Source organism: Rhipicephalus sanguineus, chromosome 6, assembly GCF_013339695.2.
Source record: "Rhipicephalus sanguineus isolate Rsan-2018 chromosome 6, BIME_Rsan_1.4, whole genome shotgun sequence".
Lineage (NCBI taxonomy): Eukaryota > Metazoa > Arthropoda > Arachnida > Ixodida > Ixodidae > Rhipicephalus > Rhipicephalus sanguineus.
Window position 1 is genome coordinate 157685817 of NC_051181.1, and position 21285 is coordinate 157707101.

Genomic DNA, 21285 nt, shown 5'->3' on the forward strand with positions numbered 1-21285 from the left:
AGTGTTCTCTGATGCCATTATATAATCTACATATGCTATGAGGTTTCGTTAACCGTCCCAGATTTTGCGGGACTGTCCCGACTTTTCATACAGCGTCCCGAGTCCCGCGCCGTCCTTATCGGGCCAGCTATATGTCCCAGATTTGTTCCGGACCGTCAATTAAGAAATTTTTGTGGTCCAATGCACGCCAAACAACGCGCGTCGCGCTACGGAGCGCGAAGTTCGCACGAATCGCACGCACGAAGCAATGTTACGGTGACTAGCGGTCGGTGGCTGCGAGGGGCTTTAGCCACTTTGGCCAAACTTCCGCGTGAAGTGCAACACGAGTACATTCTCCACCAAGCGGAAGTGTTGCAAGCAGCACGTATAGCCAGCTGAAGTACCACTTCAAGAAGCCGAAACAATAAAGAAACAATGGATTTGTCTGGAAGATACTACAGTAAAGAAAACTGATTTCGCTTGTCCCTATGATAGTGTATGCCCCCCCCCCCCCACCCTTTTTCCTCGTCCCGTCCTGACTCCCTTCATATAATAGTTGGTAACCATAAGTATATCAGATAAAAAATTTTCATAGACAATAACATGACATATGCTGAGTCACAGCAATACTTTTATTGGTAGCACCATTTGATAACGATCAAGGCAACAGCTAGAGTAGCAGGTAAGCCGAAATTAATAAATATGCAATGCACAAGTATGATGTCCAGACATGAATTAACAATGTAACGGCAGAACAACTCTCTAGGGACTCCGAATTTCTTCTTTAATGCAGAGCTTGAATGCATCCCATCCTTCTGTTGATATCAGGTGAGACTGAAAGAAAACAGAAACAACGTTACCACCGTAGGTTTACATTGCAGCACAAGAAACCTCACAGCGGGTGCAACATAGCCTGAAAAAAATTTTTTTTCTGCATTTGTATAATAATTATATAACAAATACAAAATTCTGTATGAAACTGCAACTATCCAGTTCTATGCTATACACTCCAGCTAGTATTAAAAGGCACCTAGAGATGGAGAGAGAACTTTATTAAAAATAAACGAACCCCAGTCCGGGTCCACTAATAAAAAAAGGCAAGGCTTAGCCATCAGACAAGCCTAAAAGTTTCAAATGTCCGAGTAGTGCCTTCATGATGTCTGGGGAAGAAAGACACAGAATGTATGATAGCGCACACGTACACAAAGGACGGAGAAAGAGGCAAAAACAAGGACAATTGCTGACTTGCAAGTAATTTTAATTTTCAAAAATTGTCTGTTGCCTCTTTCCCCGTCCTTCGTGTATGTGTGTGCTGTCATACATCATGGATCAACACCAACTATCCTGGTTGCATACCTTCTTACTCAAACAGCAGCTAAGTAGCATTTTTAACCTTCTTTCCATTGGAATATGGGCACTGCGACCAGAAATAAAACCCACGGCTTCATGCTTAGCATCAGAGCCTTGAGTCATTGTGCTTTTTAAAAGATCACATTATTAGGTGCTCCATTAACTGTAGCACTACTTTTTCACTAAGATCCTCTGACAACTCTTAAATTAATTTCCTGTAAAATTGTAAGATCAAATCAATTAATTTCAATTTATTGGGCTCCCATTGTTGTCTTATACATCACGACCTTTATCTCTATATTTACTAAGGTGCAATGTCATTAAGCTAAGTCTAATAATAAAGATTGACTGATCAATTCACTTAAGTGCAGCCTACAGATTATACACATAGCAAAGCTTAGTTTTCTATACAACAGTGTTAAGTTTTAAAGCTAGGCCATATCCAGGTAATTTATGAAACAATATCTTAAAAAATGCTCATTTAGTTTCACATTCATACATATACAACACTCCATAATTTATGTTCTATCGGTCACACCTTTAATGTGGTGCACAATGCAAATAGTGAAGAACATGCAGTACGCCAATCTCATCGCTTTCCAAGAAAGAGTACAGTATATAATAAACTGCTTCAAACGTTCAGAATACTTTGTTATACAGGTCACTTTTTTTTGTAAAAGGTGTACACCATCCCATTCACAATATAGCCACAACATAAGGAATCATTTGTTATACAGGTCGTTTTGTTATATAGGTACTCAAGTAGAGGCGTTCACCTGTATTTCAAACCAACTTAGGCAGAAATTATGCTTTCAACTGGTTCAAGTTTTCGGTTCCATTTTCTTAAAGGGGTACTGACACCTTTTTTCGAAGGCGAGTTTACTCTGCCATGCAAATCTCCTGTAGGCAGAGACGGCTCTGAGCAAGTGTGAAGCTCAGCAAATGCTGATAAGATATTTTAATTTGATATTAAAGTCATTTTTTCCATGGTGCACCTACTGACATCGACACTAGCCTGACGTCAGGCTACAGTACAAATTCTGGTGACTTCACGCAGCAGTCTAGCTAGTTGTGATGACGTTGGGTACCAAAACTTCCAAGATGGCCGCTTGTGCGTCACCAACGGAGCCACGGTGCTACAGTGACGGTGCGGAACGGCCGTGGAAACGTCACTTTATATTGTGCGAGCACGTGACGAGATGCTCATACCGTGTTGTGACGTCAGGGTACAGTAGGAACCGAAACTAGCTTTTAAAAACATACTGTAATGACTTTTCCAGGGCGCACACGCGCTTAGCACTGCTTTTCTAGGCTCTTGAGGGCTTGACCTTTCATTTGACGCAAAAAAACAACAACTGAAAATATTCGTGTCAGTACCCCTTTAAAGGCGCTACATACAAGCATCAGAAGTCAGAGATATGCGACACCATCCCCCATATGAACTAATTTATTTGTACTGATACTGCAAATTCATTTTTGAAAGTATTATAATACATAGTCATCTCCAGCTAGCTATACCAAAATTTCTGGTGGCTTGCATTTTTGTACTTACGAATCCAAACAACTTGTGCTGAAATGTGCAGAATGGTGCACACAATTTTCTTCAGAAGCACTGTCTCTGAACACAATACACGAGCGAATATTTGGTACACATAGATGGCTGAGTAAAGAACAAAACTTTTGGACACTCGCTTAAAACAGACAAGAGGTGATGGTGATTACATTGTAAGACAAAGCCAAAGATAGCCCTCTAAAATCATAAATATGGGAACTTTGAAAGCCTCGCGGTAATTATAATTCACTACAACTAATGCTTTCCTGTTGGAAAATGGAATGGAAAGGCAGTATTGTAAAGATCACAAAAAAAAAGAAAGCTTTCCTTTTACGTTTCTTTTTTTATAACAAGTGCCAAGACAATACAAGGCCAAAATACTTAATGTGTGGTCAAACAGAACAACAACACTAAACACATAGCACCTAATTACAAGTAGCCAGACGCAACATGAGTAAAAAATTTATGTCATCAATAAATAATGTACTGAACACGAGCATGTGGCACAATGTGAACACTAGTGCACATATCCTTGCTCACAGGAGATGGTACATGGCTGACGAAAGTAAACATTGTATGTGATTTATAACTGATATCCTGAATGGTACAAAATACGAACAAGAAGTTTTAGATGAAGGCATATAGTGAGCCTGACTGACAACATAAGCGCAGTTGACTTTTATACCTATTCTCATATAGGCGTTCAGCTTGTCAAATAGAGTAGGTTACAAGGCCCACAAAAACATAGAACAAATTCTAGTAGTACTGTAACATGAGATTTTCAATTAAAATATGTTTGCAATGAAAGGTAGAGAGGTCATGTTCATGCGAGAAACATAAGATGATAATAATAATATCTGGGGTTTAACGTCCCAAAACCAAGATATGATTATGAGAGACGCCGTAGTGGAGGGCTCCGGAAATTTCGACCACCTGGGGTTCTTTAACGTGCACCTAAATCTAAGTACACGGGCCTCAAACATTTTCGCCTCCATCGAAAATGCAGCCGCCGCGGCCGGGATTCGATCCCGCGACCTTCGGGTCAGCAGTCGAGCGCCATAACCACTAGACCACCGTGGCGGGGGTAAGATGATAATACAGCAATGGGAAAATCAAAGCTAAAGCAGTAACTGTAATTGCGTCGACCAATAATATATACACAATACACTATGGAGAACAAGTAACACAATGAAAGACAAAATGATCAACTAGATAACAATAATTGGCACGATACTTCATCTTCTTTCAAACTCAAATACAGTGTCACTTTTGCTGCAATGTCACAAAATTTGTCTTAATTACGCGTTCCGTAGTTGAGACCTTCGGTGCAAGCAGGCGTTTTTTTTTTGCCTTAAACTGATACCCTTACCCTCAAGCCACGGTGCAGGCGGTCTCTCATAATGGCAATGAACTCTTTGTAGGAAAGAAATCCATCACCATCTGCATCAAATATCTGGAACACCGTGTCCACGAGGTGCGGATCTAGACTATGACCAGTGCAGATCTTGACTGCCCTATGGAACTCCTCTGTAACAAACACAGCAAAATAACTGAAAAATGTACTGCAAATGTACACAGCAAATGTACTGAAAAATGACAAAAGGCAGAATGTGCAGTAGAAAAAAAAAAATGCAATGCTCCTTGTTAGACTTCCTGCCCTTTATATAACATGCTTTTTTTGGCTCCTTCAACAGAATGTTTAGTGTGTTGCTAGTCGTGCATTCTTTTCATATTCCATGTTACGTTAAAAGTGACAGTAAACAAGGCGTACAAATAAGACACACGATACACTAATGCAAGAACAGTCAATGAAAGATTAAGTTAATTTATTCATAATACCTCAAAGGTCCCACATGGGACATTACATGAGGGTTGCATTCTGGAGACATACACAGCAAGTCTCAGCTCATGCGCTGCAAAAATTAAGAACGATACAGACCTCATGAGCTCGCTACATGAGTGAGACCGGCTTTACCAGTCACAAGAACAAGCCGTCGTTATAAACTTGTGTTCTCACCAATCAGTTACCAATAATTAGCTTCTTTAGTAGGCACTGATGCCACAGCTAAAATGTTAATGCATAATGTTTGCATCCAGAATATACACAGCTGCTTCCAGTTCAACTGGTCATGCTTACAATTGGTGTCCAGTTCGCTTGCAACTAAACAGCTGCTTCCCAGTTGGTTTCCAACTAACCAGTTGATCCCAGTCAGTGCTGGGCAGTATCGAAGATACATGTATCTTAGATACTATCTTAGATACTCTATGGGTATCTTGTATCTGTATCGCGATACGTCTCGAAAGACGAGTATCTGTATCTGTATTTCCGGTACATTCGATAATGTATCATGTATCTTAAGATACAAGATACTTCTATCGCAACACAACCGTGCGAAACAATAATCACTGGCGAAGCTCCGCTTTTCAAGCTGATATTGGTGCCAATAAGCTATCCGAACAAGTCTAAGGGCAGTGACGCAATTTTATTTTTCCGCCAGAGTCCTCCAGTGAAGGCAGAAGATGAGGAAGACAAGCGCGCGGACGTCTACGCCCAGCCCACGTACCTTTTGTTTTGTCGATTTCTTTTCCTTTTAGTTGCACCAAAGCCGCGGCACTTGCTCTTAGCCACTGTCCTGCGCCGCGTACTCAACCGCGTGCCGCGTCTATCGCGCAAATTCTGATGTTGCTACAGTGTCGTTATTGAAGATTCTCTTGCGTCTTGCTCCGTAACGAAATGTGATGCGTGCAAGAATGGGGTTGCTTTGTGTCTCGTGGATTTTACGTATCAGCGATTTGAAGGATCTCGTGGATGTAAAGCTTGACTTGCATGCAATGAATTAACTTATATGCAAATAAGATTCTAACAACTTTAGCACCACTGGTACTGATGCTAGATCTAATAGAGCAAGCGCTTACCTAACAGAAAATAACTTGGCGTACCGTATTTTTCACTTCCTGCTACATTTATTCAAAGACTCTAGGAAATCATAACTTGATTATTAGCACAAGTGCTTTTTTGCTGTCACTTTGCCTCCCCTACATTACCCAGGTCTCTGTACTACTGTTTTTCCGGTCTGGTCACTGCAGTATTTTTGACGGCGCCTGCTCGGGCCTACGTAGTTCCTAATCGGTTAAATCGAAGTACATTGTCCTGTGAGAGGGCCAGAGACATGACATAACGAGTTTGTGGAAATTTCGTCGAGCCAGTGGCGCCAAATACGTTAAATGCTCTTTGAAGTCTTTTACGTCACGAATTACAAAGTTCGGCGCGAAATTTAAAAATGAAACTTTGAACTTGGTTTTCTCCCCTAATAATAAACCTATGGTGGTGAAATAAACTACACAAGAGTTCTCCTAGCACACTTTATCAATCTAAACCAATTCATTGTTTCTCTTCTGTGTCCCTTTAAGGGCGCCCTCTGTATTGTGTTTGTACTCATTCAATGTGAATGTTTGATACAGAACCACCCCTCTATTTTACTTATATTAGGTTTCCTGTTTTAGGCCTTCCTAAACATTTTTCGTATTACTAATCGCCACCTAATAGGAGCTTTAAGCGGCAATAGCGCGAATAACGGCGGTGCCCTCCGACGCTTTGTGCAACTATACAATACGTCTGAGATGTTTCTGTGTTGCACATGCTTTCTCGTTGAAGAAAAGTTGCTAAAAGATTGCACGTTAGTGAGTATATCAACAAAGAATCCTTTACGCCAGAAGATAAGTAGAATATGAAAATTCATTGCTGTTTTACGTCATCTACGTATACACCAGGGGTCTCAAACTCAGCTTATAGCCAGCGGGCCACAGTCGCGAAATTTAGTTCCAAGCGCCGGCACAGTTAGGATGGTGCGAGAGAGTTTGAACAAAATGACGTTGCCATTCGAAAGGAAGCCTTTCCCATGTCTCATATAGAGGTCATTTCTGAAGGGGACTTGGAGTCAGGATTTGAGAAACATCGATACCGATGTACACAACGAGTGAAATCTGTACGCGGATTGAAATATAAAGTTTTTGTTCTACGGTTATGTTTCAGCACGTGGTGACCACATGTTCTTCACGAAAGAAATGCTTGAGACCAGTCATATCTGTGTAGCTCACGAACATACTTATTTAGAAAACAAAAACAAATTGGACGGAGACCCCGTCTCAAACCCCGTATACACCATGCGCTCCCTGCGCATATACTAACAGACATTTCATTAAAGTGAAACAAAATAGGTCACAATTAGGAAATTTTCAAGAAGACATTTTCGTGCATAGGCGTTCGCTGCTACATTATATCGATCGATAATAACAAATTAGAGAATGTATCGAAGTATCTTAAGATACAATTGCCAAGTATCGTATCGGATACAGTTATTGCGGCAGTATCTTGTATCTGTATTTCCAATACTTCTTGCCTGAGTATCTTGTATCATATCGCGATACAATTTCAAAGTATCTTTGCCCAGCCCTGATCCCAGTTAATACCAGTAGAAACAAGTTGGATTCCCAGTTACACATTTTCACCTGAGACAGCCTTTATATGAAGCATACAAGCAGCAGCACAATTTTACATGCGCAGGAGAGAGTTATCAATGCATTAATGAACTGTCATACTAGAAACACTGATGGAGTTTTAGCACAGCTGCTAATAATATATGGTTGGTTTGATCAGCACTATGTCCTCTTTTTTTAATACAAGGCTTTAAGAAAACTGCATGCATGTGATCTCTATCCCCTGTTTGTAATGAGAAATATGCAGTATCTTCTTGAATGTAAAAAAAATTTTAAAAATACTGAGACAGCACAACACCAAGTACCTTGCGATATTGGCTTGTTTGCATATGTAAACATTCTCATGGCGATAGAAAAGTCATCCAAGTTGTTCAAGAATTGGCAAAAGGCTTTGAATTGGTCAAAGGTGATGCCCTGAAAGCAACAAAGAGATAGAACAAGATGAAAAAAACAAAGCACAATTCACGTGGCAAGGCTAATCTTATCATGATGATTATATAAGTAGTGCTTTACATGACTTGAAAATACATTACAAACGTGAAAAAGAAATAGTTAGGGGTGTGCAAATATTCGAAATTTCGAATGTTTTTCGAATAGTGTTTGCTATTTGATTCAATTCACACTGGAATTTTACTATTCGAACTATTCAAACTTCCCAAAAACAAATATAGTCAGCGCCCGATTGAAAGTGATCCCTTCAAATTTTCAATATGCTTCACCTCATTACACTCTCGTATTGCGGCAAAGCTGCCTTTCAAGCTCCGTTATGGTCGAACTTTGCCAAGAGACAACGTCCAATTGGTAGTGGTCCCTAGATTTTTAATATGCTTCACCTTATCGCACCCCGGTATTGCGGCAAGGCTGCCTTTCAAGCTCCGTTACGGTCGAACTTTGCCAAGACACAGTCAACGTCCGATTGGAAGTGGTCCCTAGATTTTCAATATGCTTCACCTCATCACACCCCAGTATTGCGGCAAAGCTGCCTTTCAAGCTCTGATACGGTCGCAAATTTACTAACTCAAGAAAACGCTGGTTCCAACATGGAGATGAAAGATACGGCAGACGTGGGGGCTCAATTAATGCTGTTTTGGACCTGAAATTTGGGCAGGAAGCCCGAAAAATCGGGCGCCGAAGCTTTTTAGCATCCAAAATTTCAGATGTTCTTATATATCGACGTCTACGAAGCAGATTTGGAACTCCGGACTTGAAGGGAGCACACTCTTGTCTGCCACATCAGTTGGGTTTCCACAGAACTTGAAAGAGGAGGAGAGGCTGAGGCGATGTCATCTTTGCCTATCACGCTTAAAGTGTTGTTGGCAACACTTTGGTTGCACCAAATCATGTACATAAATACAATTTGGCCTCTACATTGCCTCATTCTTGATAAGACAACTATGAAACACCACCCCGCCAGTGCTTCAACCTGGCGAAAAGAAACGCTTTCATGTTGCTATCTCATAAGAATATGCTTAGGAATCCTCTCTAACTTTTTTTTCTGCAATTTCGCTTCGAAGTATTCGAAAAATATTCTAGAAATATTTGAGAAATATTCAAAAAATATTCGATTCGATTCGCACTCACACTTCAATATTCGAATTTGCTTCACACTTAAAATTTTGCTATTCCCACAGCTCTAGAAATAGCAGCACATGACATTGTTCCTTTATAAAGAAAGAATAATTGCACATTATGTACTTACGGGTTGCTTAGTGGTTGAGCTCTGTATGCAAAACGGAATTAAAATTTGAAGGCTGTTCATTTCTTACAGCTTCTATATAAGCAAAAAATGCATTATGATGTTTCTTGTATACAGAAGCTGCATTTCTAATCAATCAATTTCAGCTATACTCCTATACTATGACATAGCATCTCGCACAATGCCTTATTCAAATGACGGGCCCAATCTTTGTTGGCTTATTCGAGGAATTCACTCCAAAAGCAATTCCCAAGGAAGTTGACATTGCTTTCTAGCTACTATATGCATGTGCTGTCTTGCATCATAACTGCTATTACTAATACCAATGGCAACTTGCAACAAGCCTTACTATTATGCATCTGCTAATATTTGCTGAAGTTGCCATTCTTTGAACACATCCGAACTAACTTGCATTTGGTGATTGTAACATAAGTATACATGACACTTATAATTTAGCAGAGAACAGACTGCTCATAAAATTAATCACCTAAGGATAGTAGAGTGAAAAGCAACCACTGCTCACTCCAGATATTTTGCCTCTTCAACTGTATGTTGTAGATTTCTCAGTTAACAAAGCACGAGAGCTTCCCCTACAAATTACCAGAGGAAACTCTGGCACTACTGTCTATGGGGGCAGTAAGTATGGAGGTAAGGTCAGAATAGGAGTGAATGATGACAGATATGCCTTAGTTTTGTCCTTCTAGCTTCAAACAGTGTCATGAATATGAAAATCGATCCTTTTCAACAAAATATTGCATTATAAATAGAACTATTCACAAAGATTATGATTGCATGTCCATATTTATTGCCTTCATTTAGAAATGTATGAATGCTTGAAAACTCAGGAAGATCGTAATAAATTATGCAACAAGAACATCTGAATTCCACAAGCTCAATGCTTAGACAAATTTATATGTGCACAACTCAATTTTACCATGCTAGCCAAACATTGCAGCAGCATAGTTCTCTCTAGTGACCTTCCATGAAAATATCTATGACAAAAACTAATGGGCTCTCAGGAAAACTAACCTTCTCCTCAGGGATACGGTCCTTAACCCTGTCAATGTAGGCCTCATAGTTGGCACTGTGGATGTACGTGTAGCGGAGCAGGATGCGAGCAAAGTCCACCTCTGAGATGGTGGGCATCCCTCGCGAGAATTCTGTGAACTCGAGCTCCAGCACTTCGGTTTGCAGGTTATCCATAAACCTGAGCACAGAGGATGCTTTAGTAAGTATATTCCAATGAAGGACAGGTACATGTACAGTCACGCCGAATATGAGTTGCAACATGCTGCCCGTGGTCAAAGCGGCGCCAACACCGCATGGTGGCGGCGACATAGAAAACGATCAGTCATGTAAATACTGTTTCAACTACTGGTATTTTCAAAACCAAGTTCACGTGTGCCGGTGTTACAATGTAGACTTGGGGCTTCTTCTACTATGGCCACCATGTTGCAACTCATATTGAGCGAAACTGTATAGTTCCCAATGATTTACCAACACAATGTGCCTTGTTTTCTTCAGATCAATTAGTGAAGGATGAAGGATTGTGTTCGACAAAAAGAAAGCGATGTGTTTCATTTATATACTCACACCCATACAAACAAAGCAGCATCAAGACATGCCAGTGCATCAGAGTGTCAAACAGTGGTGTACATAACTTAATCTTTCAGTTTGTTCTAACTCTGAAAATATTTTCAAAAAATCAATTAAGCCAAATTCCTAACAATGACTCCAACTTTTTGAAAAGATTTGAAAAATACAGAAACTTTCCATTTAAAAAGCATGGTGGTATCATGTCAGCTACATCACTATGTAAGTACCATCAATATTTTCAGAAAACTGTTTTATTTCTAGGTGTAACGCCCACAAAAAAAAAACATAAGCGACTAAAAGTATGGGTGACCAAAAGTGGGAATACTAACTTAATGTAGAGTATCAGTACAAATTTGTGCCCAAATACCTCGGACAGACTACACACTACCTTTGGCACCAGGATTTCTGCAGACAGAATGACACAGTGAAATAACAAGTAACAATGCAAACGACACAAACACAGGCCCGAATAAATATATAATTTATGAAGACATGGTAAACAGAACAAGGAAAGATCCAAACACAACAGTGCTTCTTCACTGAAATAGCATAGCCAGTCACAGAAGTCTAGAAACTAACTGAGAAATGCACACACTATCTTCCTATCTCAAAAAGAAACTGAGTTCTTAAAAGAAGCTATGATAACTTAGATATGATGCCTTGCAAGTGTTTTCGTGGATGGTGACGTTTTCATTCATGCACAACATGTGCTTCTTTGTTTTTCACTATTCATGTGGCTTACTTTCTTTTCCTTTCCTGGATCATACATAAGGAAGTCTGTGGCACAAAAATAAACAGTTGTTAGCACGCGCTTCATCCTGTGTGTGTCTTCTTCTGTGTCAATTCGTCCAGTTCCCTGGCAGCGCAAACAAGCCATGCACACTCAATGCTTGCATGTGCAACCTAAGCAGTGTGTATTGCCTCAGAGATTCACTTGTGTGCCCAGTTAGCAAAACAATTTAGATTTTTAATTTCTCAACATTAAAAAAATGTCGTGTGGTTGGCTGAACATGACTAAAATGCTCAAGAACAATGTCTTTTGCATTTCTGAGATCAATTTAAAAATATAAATAAGTATACGTAAGCTCTATTCAACGAGATCATAAACATATCTTGTCACTGCAGGTGCTCACCTGTGAAAGTCGTCGTATCTAAGCGTGTCCGAGCCTTTCTTCCCGAACAAATGCACAAGCAACGTTGTGTCTACAATGTTGTAATCCTTGTTTTCGCCGTCCTCCTAAGAAAATTTATACTTTGTCACATGTACAATGTGAAGCCATCGATATGTTCGTTTGCCAGATCAAAACCAAGGAACTTGGCTGGTAAAAAAGCACTACGCAAAGCAGATTCTGGGCTAATAAATTATGAAGAGGTTTTGAATGGTTTACTGATGCTGTGCCTGACACGTAGCTGTGACTTTCCTACTTGCTTTTATAAAAGTTACATCTTTTAAGCTGATAAATCCACCCAAGCTGTATACTTGTTTCAAGTTGAAGAATTAAGGAGTTCCCACAACACAAGAAGCCCTGATCTTATTAGGTGGCAAATAAGAAGTTTCACCCATTTAAATGTCTAGGTATCAGATTCAACAAGGCAAACCTATAGCCTACTATACCAAGACCAAGTGTACGTCAGCAAAATGTTAAGCTCGACTACTACATAGTGCCTAAATATCTAAGCTGCCTTATAAAGTTGAATATTGTCAAGCAGTTAAATTCAAGCCGTGGAATTATAGAGTTAATTTCACGCATCTTTCAGACAGAATAATCAAGTACATCGGTGTTAGTATACTTTGCCAAAATTATGCACAGTGTGCACGTAAGTGGAGCACGCAAGACTCACAATGTTAGATTACGACACAGTATCACTGTGAAGCATGACAAAAATCTCAATGCAAGAATTTGCTACAGGGCACTACATTGCATGACAGGGCACAAATACAGAAAGCGCTCTGTTGCAAGCCAAAAACTCGCATATGATGCAGCCATAAAAGCAACGGGAATTCGCAAGAAATGCACCTACTAACTAAACCAGTGCTGATTGTCATCACAAGACATTAAGTGCAGAAAAGCAACCAATCATCATGGTCCCACTACGAGTAATACTATGCCTGGGACAAATGAGTAATTTACTATGCATTATTTAGTAAATTTCTTCAATATAATTTAGGCTATAGCTAAATGAGCATAAAGGGAGAAAAATTGTTTCTTCTGATTTTGAAATTGTGATTTATACATGATCATAAAATTAATCAATACATTACAGTAATTAATTTAGGGTATAAAAGATATTTTCGTGTTGGACATGACCTCACCATAATTAGGCTGAACACTGCTGATGTCTACATAGCAGAAAACAAGATGGGCATTGTTAAAGCCCCAACTACTAGCAATCTGGATAAGTACCTACTCAAACACTTTGTAGACAAGATGCAGTGAAGCGCATAAGCCAGCAATAGACAGAAGCAAGCTGTAATAATGCAGCAGCGCACAATCAGGCCAATGAGATGCATATTTTGCACAAGCAGATAAAGGCAGCCTGACAGGAAAGGCAATGTCAGATGCTTCCTTGCTTGAGGCTTTCATATAAATCCCGCAAGCAAAACATGGCAATGTGTTTTCAATTGAAACTCTGCAACTAGCTGGGCAACCAATGTGGATTAAGCAAGTTGCACCAATGGACCATCGCTGCTCTGAAAAACCGCTGACACGTAACATGATAATATGGATGTACATGATTTTGCTTGATGTACATCTCGTAAATCGATGATGTTAAATGCACGATGTTACATGCATGTGGGACTCTGCATGGTCGTATCTAATGTGCAACTGCTTTTGAATTTGAACAATTTAGTCAAAGTAGTATGTCAGATAGGTATGATTAAATGTACTATTTTTGCAAAATATTTACACAACACAAGATGTATAAGAAATCTGACACGGGCAGTTTTGGTAGGGAGCCTGTAACAGCTGTGAGTCCCCCTTCAGGCACTGCATGCCCAGTTGTTCATATCAATTGAGGCATTTCCCCCAGATGAGAATCACTAATTAAATCAAGTGTTTCAGATTTGTTGTATTCATCTTAAGACACTTTTGAGTGAACTTGTACTGCAAAACTGATTAAGCTGTACAATGTGTGCTGCATAATAGAGCTGTAACAGGGATAGCTGATCATTTTTTCTCATCTAAAATATGTGGCCATGTAGCGACTTCACATAGCTCGTCAACTATTTGTGTCGGGAAAGTTTCTCAAGTTGTGGGGCATTTTTGATTTTCACATGTGGCATGCTGTAGAAAGGGAGCAACCAAGTAGTGTTCTTTAAAAAGGACACAGAGTTCGCTGCTCAAGTGTTCCTATAATCCATCTTCATCGGCACATGACTGCAGGGATCAGGAATTGAACCTGAGGCCTGTAACAGCAAGAGGTTTAGTTCAATACTGCACGTTTTTTTTATTTTCTTTTTTGTTGGGTATGGTATAATATGTTGGAACATTTCTTCATAATTATGAAGATGCAAGAAATGAAGAAGGATGCATTGTTTTAGTGTTTGAGTTAAATTAACAGGGACCTGAAGAAAACACATACAAGGAAGTGCACAACCGCCTAAGCTGGAATTTATGTTAAAAGCCTCCAGCAAAGAAAGCACAACTAAAAAAGAAATATGTATTGAAGCTTTCAAGGCAGCATATAAACGCTATCAGTCGCATGCACAGTTACAAACACTGATTGCCACTGGACGAGGCCTTACGGGAAGCCTTGATGGAAGTGTGTACAACCTCTGGTGAAGGGCAAAGGTAGGACACACAACACACATGTTAATTCCACACACAGCACACATGTATCAAGCTGCCCTTCATATTTCCAGATAGGATAGTGCAGCATAGCAAGAGACCGTAACAAGGACAATAACTGAAACTTGGCCAATGGAACACTTCTCAGAGGGGGTTTGAATAGTGAAATTGTCCAGCTGAATTAAAAATGTGTATTATAAAACGGAGACTTTAAACACTGAACTAACTGCTGAATGTTTTTTTGCACTTCAGAAGAAGAAAAATGGATCCGAAAAAAGAGAAATGTGGTTTAGAAAAAAGGTTTATTTTCATCAATGCCATATTACTATTCATAAGCTAAATCAATTCAGTTTCCATTCCGTTTCCTTACTCTGTATCTAAACTTCATATTAATAATGACGAAATCCCCTCAGTTACACTGTGTCTGACTCTGGCTTAGATAAAATTGCATTTTCTGTGTTTCAAAGGCCAGCTTTACTACACAGTTTAGGTATTTACTGGTAAAGCCCACTGCATTTTGAAGCAAGAAATTGAGTAATGGGGGAGAATTTTGCATTATGTTTGATACAATGTTTCAAATATAACTCCAAGTAATTTATCAGGCTCGCATTGCATTCATAGCTAGTACTGTAAATGTTTATCGCCCTTGATAGCAGATGCCACAGAGGATACGCTACAGTCTAAAGATCAATGACCTGTGTACACGGTGAGATAGGAAAGCCGATTGTCAATCATCTTAAGTATTGTTTCCTGCTGAACTGCACAGTGTGAAAGCAATATGGACAGTCACAAGAAGTTTGAGAGAGAATTGTAAGATGACAGCTCAGCAACAATGCTCGAAGGGATGCACTGTAGCACAGACCGCTTGCTGCAATTGACACTCGAATTATTAATGTAAGCGCTGTAACACATGCAGCAGCACAACAGAACACCGCCGACATAAACAGAAATGCAGCAACACGTCTGTGCCATCCTTGCAGCTGCCCACAAAAAGCGCAGCTTTTCACAGACACAGAGCACATTCTGACTCAGATACACCTAAGGTGAAGTCAGAATCGAACAGTAAAGGAAATTATATTAAAGAGAAATACAGAGAAGTATTGAAGTTGAAGAAAAATAGTAAAAATGGCCTCGCAATGCCTTTTTTTTTCGTTTTTTGTGCAAAAGAAACTTATGCAGTCGCCAGTAAATACTGTCATAATTATCTGATTCGTGTATGTGCAGCTGAAAGCCCACAGTTCCACTTGAAAAGCTATGTGCCCTTAAGGTTTTCAAATATCTTCCTCTCTTTCTGTACTTCTGTGCAGGGGTAAATGCGAACTCTATTGGTCGGATTACTTGAAAAGTCAAAACTAAGCAGTGTCTCCCGTGAAAGCAAAGGTAGAAAAATCATATCACTGGGATATTAGTGTCCATTGGTGACAAAGAGTGATCCCACTGATGTACTATGGCCTCTTAAGATGGGTGCAACAGAGAAAAAAAAAGTGTAACAGTAATCTAGGCTGGGATTCAAGATGAACCATTTATATGACACATTAATGAATAGTCATTAGCTGCAACCTTAGAGACATGCTTACCAGCTCAGGCACATCTGCATTTCCTGTGAGCCTCTTTCCACGTCGTGCAACAGTGCTAAATATCTTTTCAAGCTGAGTGAAAGAGGGAAGAAGGTGACAGAGGGGCGGAACAGTGAGGAGCATAAGCTTTACAGAGATAAACACAGAGTCCACACCACCACTTGGTCACAAGTACTGCAAGTGACCAGTGGAAAACACAGGTGGGCACCTGCAGCAATAAGCACACGGTCAGAGTGCCAGAGCAAGAACAAAGTGCAGGTGCCCAAAGCAGTGTGTTCACTGCACAAAGCAGCACACACTAGATGACAGGTAACACATTTGGCTCAGCTTACAATACTCAGACATGAAAGAGAGCTTGCAGAGTGCCAATGCAGCTAGTATTAGCACGAGGAGGGGGGCTAAGAATGCACCACACCCACTAACTTAACCGAATGCTTTTCAGTAAAGAAATATACAACCTTCCTTTGAGACAAATAATGCAGAGCTCTAATTTCTATAGTTGCAGATTACTTGATGTGATTGAGTGAATGATCAATTCAGTTGATCAATATATGGAGTTTAGCATAACAAAGCGACACACAGTTTGTGGGCCCAGTGATGCCATAGCATGCGGCGTTGAAGTAATTTAGACCTTAGATACTTTAACAGGCCCCTCAGCAGGTTTGGGCATTGCAGGCAATCTTACAGATCACTCAGTGGCAATCACGTCTGCAAAATACCACACGGCTCTACAGTGCGAGGACGGCCAAAATTTCGAACAGACGCGTGCATGCCCGTTCTCCTGAAGGTGTAAGTGAAGCTTGCTTTCACTCAGCATAAGATGTACTGCCTGCAATGTAATCGATTATTGCACATTACCTCAATAAACTGGCCAATGCATAAGACGCAATACGATTGTGCTTCAGTATAAAAAGTGGGTCAGATGAAAGAATGAGAAGACAGGGCTCGCACTGTTAACACAACACAATTACTCAGTAAGGCAGGGAAGAAAAGTAGCTTGCAAATCGATAGTCAAGGCAGCACCTAATGGTAGCATGGCAATGTGCTGTTCCAACTTGTCCTATCTAAGTAAACTAGTTTGTAATATAATTATAACACACATACTAGCAATTACAATGTTATAGTGAATATGATACTAATAACCAATCTGAGACATCATTATAAGGTAAAATGCTCCCTATGCAACACTTTTTAACTTCCAGAGAATAACAGGTGTTTGCAATGAGGCCTGGTGAGTGTTCTGGCATTCGAGCCCCCCTCAGAATGCAGAATATGCGGTCTGGAATTGAAACCGCAGTCTCATGCATAGCTGCTAAACCAGTGTAGCAAGTGCCAGCAACGTAACACAGTGCTATAAGCTACATACACCTCTTCTGCTGTTCCCACTCTGGAACCAAAGCATGTGTTAGATATTCTTAGGCTGTTGCAAACATTTACAGAATGCAGGTCTTGCCATATTCCTAACACTTGCAAGCAGGGTATGCATGCATGCTCGCAATAGTCTGGCAAAAAACTACGGTGTGTGAAACGGTCTGTACGATACTAGAAACTTGACTGTCTTAAATTTTGTTTCTCCTGTTATCATAACACATAACTTACTTACATTTGTTTGCACTAAAGACAATCTTCAGGGGCTAGGTGACAAAACTAAAAAAAAAAAAGACTGAAATTGATCTTTTGCTTACAGAATACATGGTTTCTATAAGTTTACACATAAATATGTTTATATGAATCATGCCCAATCTTCAAATAACAAATCCTTTAGCTCTTGATTATCTTAAAGGCATACTGACAGTTAACAGTGTTTCAGCATGCTTAAAGCAAGGTTTATTATGAATAACTGCTAAGACTAATATTCAAAACTAAGTTCCATTTGAAAAAAAAAACTGCCAGAGCCCATCTTCATTCACATGAAAGGCGTACAGCATTTAGTGTTCCGACTGCTCAAACATTACATGAGCAAAATTAGTTAATGTTTCAATAGCTAATGACCGTGTGGCTTTTTAGTGTATACTTATAATGAACCATAATTTTTCGCCATCTTTTACAAGCACAGCTAACAGCAATATAGTTCATACACATGCTCCAGCTATTTCCACTTTGCCTAAAGTGAAAATATTTGCTTTGTCGAAGCACACAGCTGCATAGTTCATGATGAAACAAACAAAAAAAAGACTTAGACATAGCAACAGTCACATAATACGTCATTCCAGCAAAAGCTAACTTTCATGCAAACATTTTCTGCAAGCCAGAGAAAAACAATGCACCCAAACACAACAAAATAAACTTACAACATCCGGAGGAACATCTGTAAAAAGTCCAAGCTTTCCAGACTTTTTGAAAAAAAGTGCTGCTACAAGGATTTGCAGGACCTGATATTGCATACATGCATATGTGCGAAAGAAAAGCATCATAAAGGGTAAAAAGAAGTAGATTTAAATGGAGACAAAAAAAAAATGAAGACATTTTGAGCATGTGCAAACCTGTCATAAAAAAAAAGATGATTACTTCATGCTTACATGCTTGCTCATTGTGACAAAAAAAGATAAGTACATGTATATGTTGTCTACACATATGGTAACTGTGAAAATGCATTGAGCACAAGTTAACAAAGCTAATAAAATTGAAGCCCGAAAAAAAATCAGTTTCAGGTACCTCAGAGTTTACACAGTGCACCAATATCATGATTACTTGCATGAAACTTAATTCCCATCCCTGATTTAGGTCAATGCACTTTCATTCAACAGGATTCAGTTGCCACAGTAAATGCATACGTTCACTACAAAAGAATGCACTAGAAACTGCTACTAAAATCCGTGCACTGAAAGGTCAATTGTGTGGTGACAGTGAGAAAAGGGTGCAGCTTGTATATTGAGCACTGGAAAATCCTAAATCTTGCTTAATAATACATAATATAGAAACTGTGAATTTGAAGTGTTACCATAGATACAGATAAAGAAAGCACTACCAAATTAGCTTCATTCAGCTATTTCTTAATTAAGAAGATGAGCAGTATCTGAAAACAACTGACAATTGAGATCACTAGAAGCCAACACATTTTGACTACAAGATGTAAAGCATACCAGTGGAGTATATTCCTTCATTATACATTACATTAGTACTTACAAAATGGCATTTGTTTTATATTTTCACATGCATACCTTCTTTTTGTGTGCGTACACTAGGGCCATATAGTGATACTACCATAATGCATCGGACATATAAAAAGAATGCATAGACAAATTATTGTAGCAACATTAAATATTTTGGTTTTGGGGGTCAAACTTGGGCAAACATTTCTCATATGATGAAGATTAAATGTAAAGCTGGAACTGAAAAATGATAGGCGACTCCCTAGGCTTATACATGTACAAAAGTTGCACATGTTACATAATAGTGCTGTGACTATACAAATTGTACTGACTTGCTTCCAACCACCTCATGCAAAAAGAAAAGACGTATGATGTGCTGAATACCTTAGAGGGAATTAATAATCAATCCATACTCATGCTGTACTGATGATAGCTATAGCACATGCTATAGCGCGAAGATGCTGTACGTATACAATCTAGTAATCACTCACCACAAGGAATTCCTGCTTATCAACTCTCTGGTTGCCATCAGTGTCGAACATGTTGAACGCAATTCTAAATCCAGACTGAGGTTCTGAAAAAAAAATAATAATAACAATGTACGTTATTTAAAAAGTTATTCAGTGTCGTACGTTCTCCAACACCTACTTGTCAGTACAGAGAGAAGAAAGAGGTATTCCGTATATGATATGATTCCTGTAAAATAGAAATGTAAAGTTAATGTCGAATTATGCTAGCTTAGATTGCTTGCAGCAAATAAAAATTAAGTATATATAACGCACATACGTCCTGAAAAACGGCCGAAACTTACCGCGCTCCCTGAGATCTCTGAAAAGTTTCGTGGATCCGTATTTTCTCGCTGGTGTTTGCTCAAGCATGTGATCGAGCTCTTTCTTGGACAGGTGATGCCTGTGCAGTCGGGCTGGCAAAGTGAAACGGGAGCAAGCTGAGTTCACGTCGTTACGTACAAAAACATGAATGATCGAGTATTCATGAAACGAGCACGTCTAGCTGGAGCTTAACGCATTGAAGCCGCAACGACCGATGCTGCTACTCACGCCTTGGTTCCGACTCTGTCAGCGATTCAAGAAAGTCTTCTGGGGTCATGTAAAGTTGGCCCTCGTACTCAACCGAAGCAAACCGAATAAATCGTCGTTCGCGCTGAGTCAAGTGCATCGTGTGTTCGGCTTCTTCGCGATCCTCCTGCATATCAAAAGGTAATTAGTGAATTCACTCACAAGAAATGGGATGATTGACGTGATTGCTCACCCGAATCGCTGCATCCCGCATTTCCTTGGTCGGTCTCTTGGCCAGCACAGTTAGGGGCCGTTTGCTCACGAGCAGGTAAGCGGCCATCGACGCGGACGCGACTATGCTTATGGGAACGCCATAACGAAGCGTTTTCTCTACTATTCGCTTGTGAGAGATGCATCGTGAGGGCTGTCGTGCGATGGTTTTACCGATGAAAATCACCGCATTACAACTGCGCAAAATGGGCGTCGCCATATCTACAGACAGCTAGTTTCGGTTTTTCTCGGTTTCTATTCAGTGGCCAGACTTAGACACGGTTGTGAGGCTAAACAATGCGGCGTGCTGCGTTACGCCTGACTCACGCTACTTTACTTTCTCTTTTGATGTACACAACTAAAATATAAAAAAATAGAATTATTGCAAGATGCGAAAGTGAAAATAGCACTAAAACTTAGACGCGACGCTGCGCATAGCCTCCGAGATTAAGCTGCACAGCAAAGAAGCATAAAGAACGACCATATAGTGACATATAGTTTCCTACAGTTATGAAACTTTATGCATGCTTTATGCAAAGTTGTACTCTACTACTGTGACCTCAAGTTGCTCATGATAAGAAACTCTATGGAAGAAGCCTTGCATCATGGCATAGAGTTTCCTCTGAGATCTCGGAGTCCACAACAGACTATTTTCATTGCAAAAAGCTGCGCGCGATGGCGCTACCGGCGCCAGCGGCGCCCATCTAGATGGCGCCAAATTAGAATGTTGAACCATGGCCCAGCCACGGCCGCTGGATGAAAAAGCGCACGCGCTTTTTATCCAGCGGCCGTGGCCCAGCTAACCGTGGTTCAACATCATGAACATGGGCGTCCGCAGGATTTTGTCTTGAGGAGTGTAAACTCGTGTT

The 21285-nt window shown here is 40.0% G+C and overlaps 1 protein-coding gene across 6 annotated transcripts; it reads right to left on the reverse strand.

The window, feature by feature from the left end:
* Positions 1-593: 593 nt before the first annotated feature.
* LOC119396861 (calcium uptake protein 3, mitochondrial) lies at positions 594-20679 on the reverse strand. Of its 6 annotated transcripts, XM_037664208.2 has the most exons (13): positions 20400-20679; positions 20189-20333; positions 19942-20052; positions 19779-19826; positions 19622-19704; positions 18330-18410; positions 16039-16110; positions 14419-14448; positions 11804-11907; positions 10104-10281; positions 7684-7792; positions 4251-4408; positions 594-813 (listed from the first exon to the last, which is right to left on the reverse strand). In XM_037664208.2, exons 1-13 carry the CDS (start codon positions 20634-20636, stop codon positions 742-744), a joined length of 1428 nt encoding a protein of 475 aa, XP_037520136.1. In that variant the 5' UTR covers positions 20637-20679; the 3' UTR covers positions 594-741. The 6 variants fall into 6 exon arrangements, with proteins under 6 accessions (XP_037520136.1, XP_037520138.1, XP_037520137.1 ...); XM_037664210.2 differs by lacking the exon at positions 18330-18410; XM_037664209.2 differs by lacking the exon at positions 14419-14448.
* Between the last annotated feature and the right edge of the window lie 606 nt (positions 20680-21285).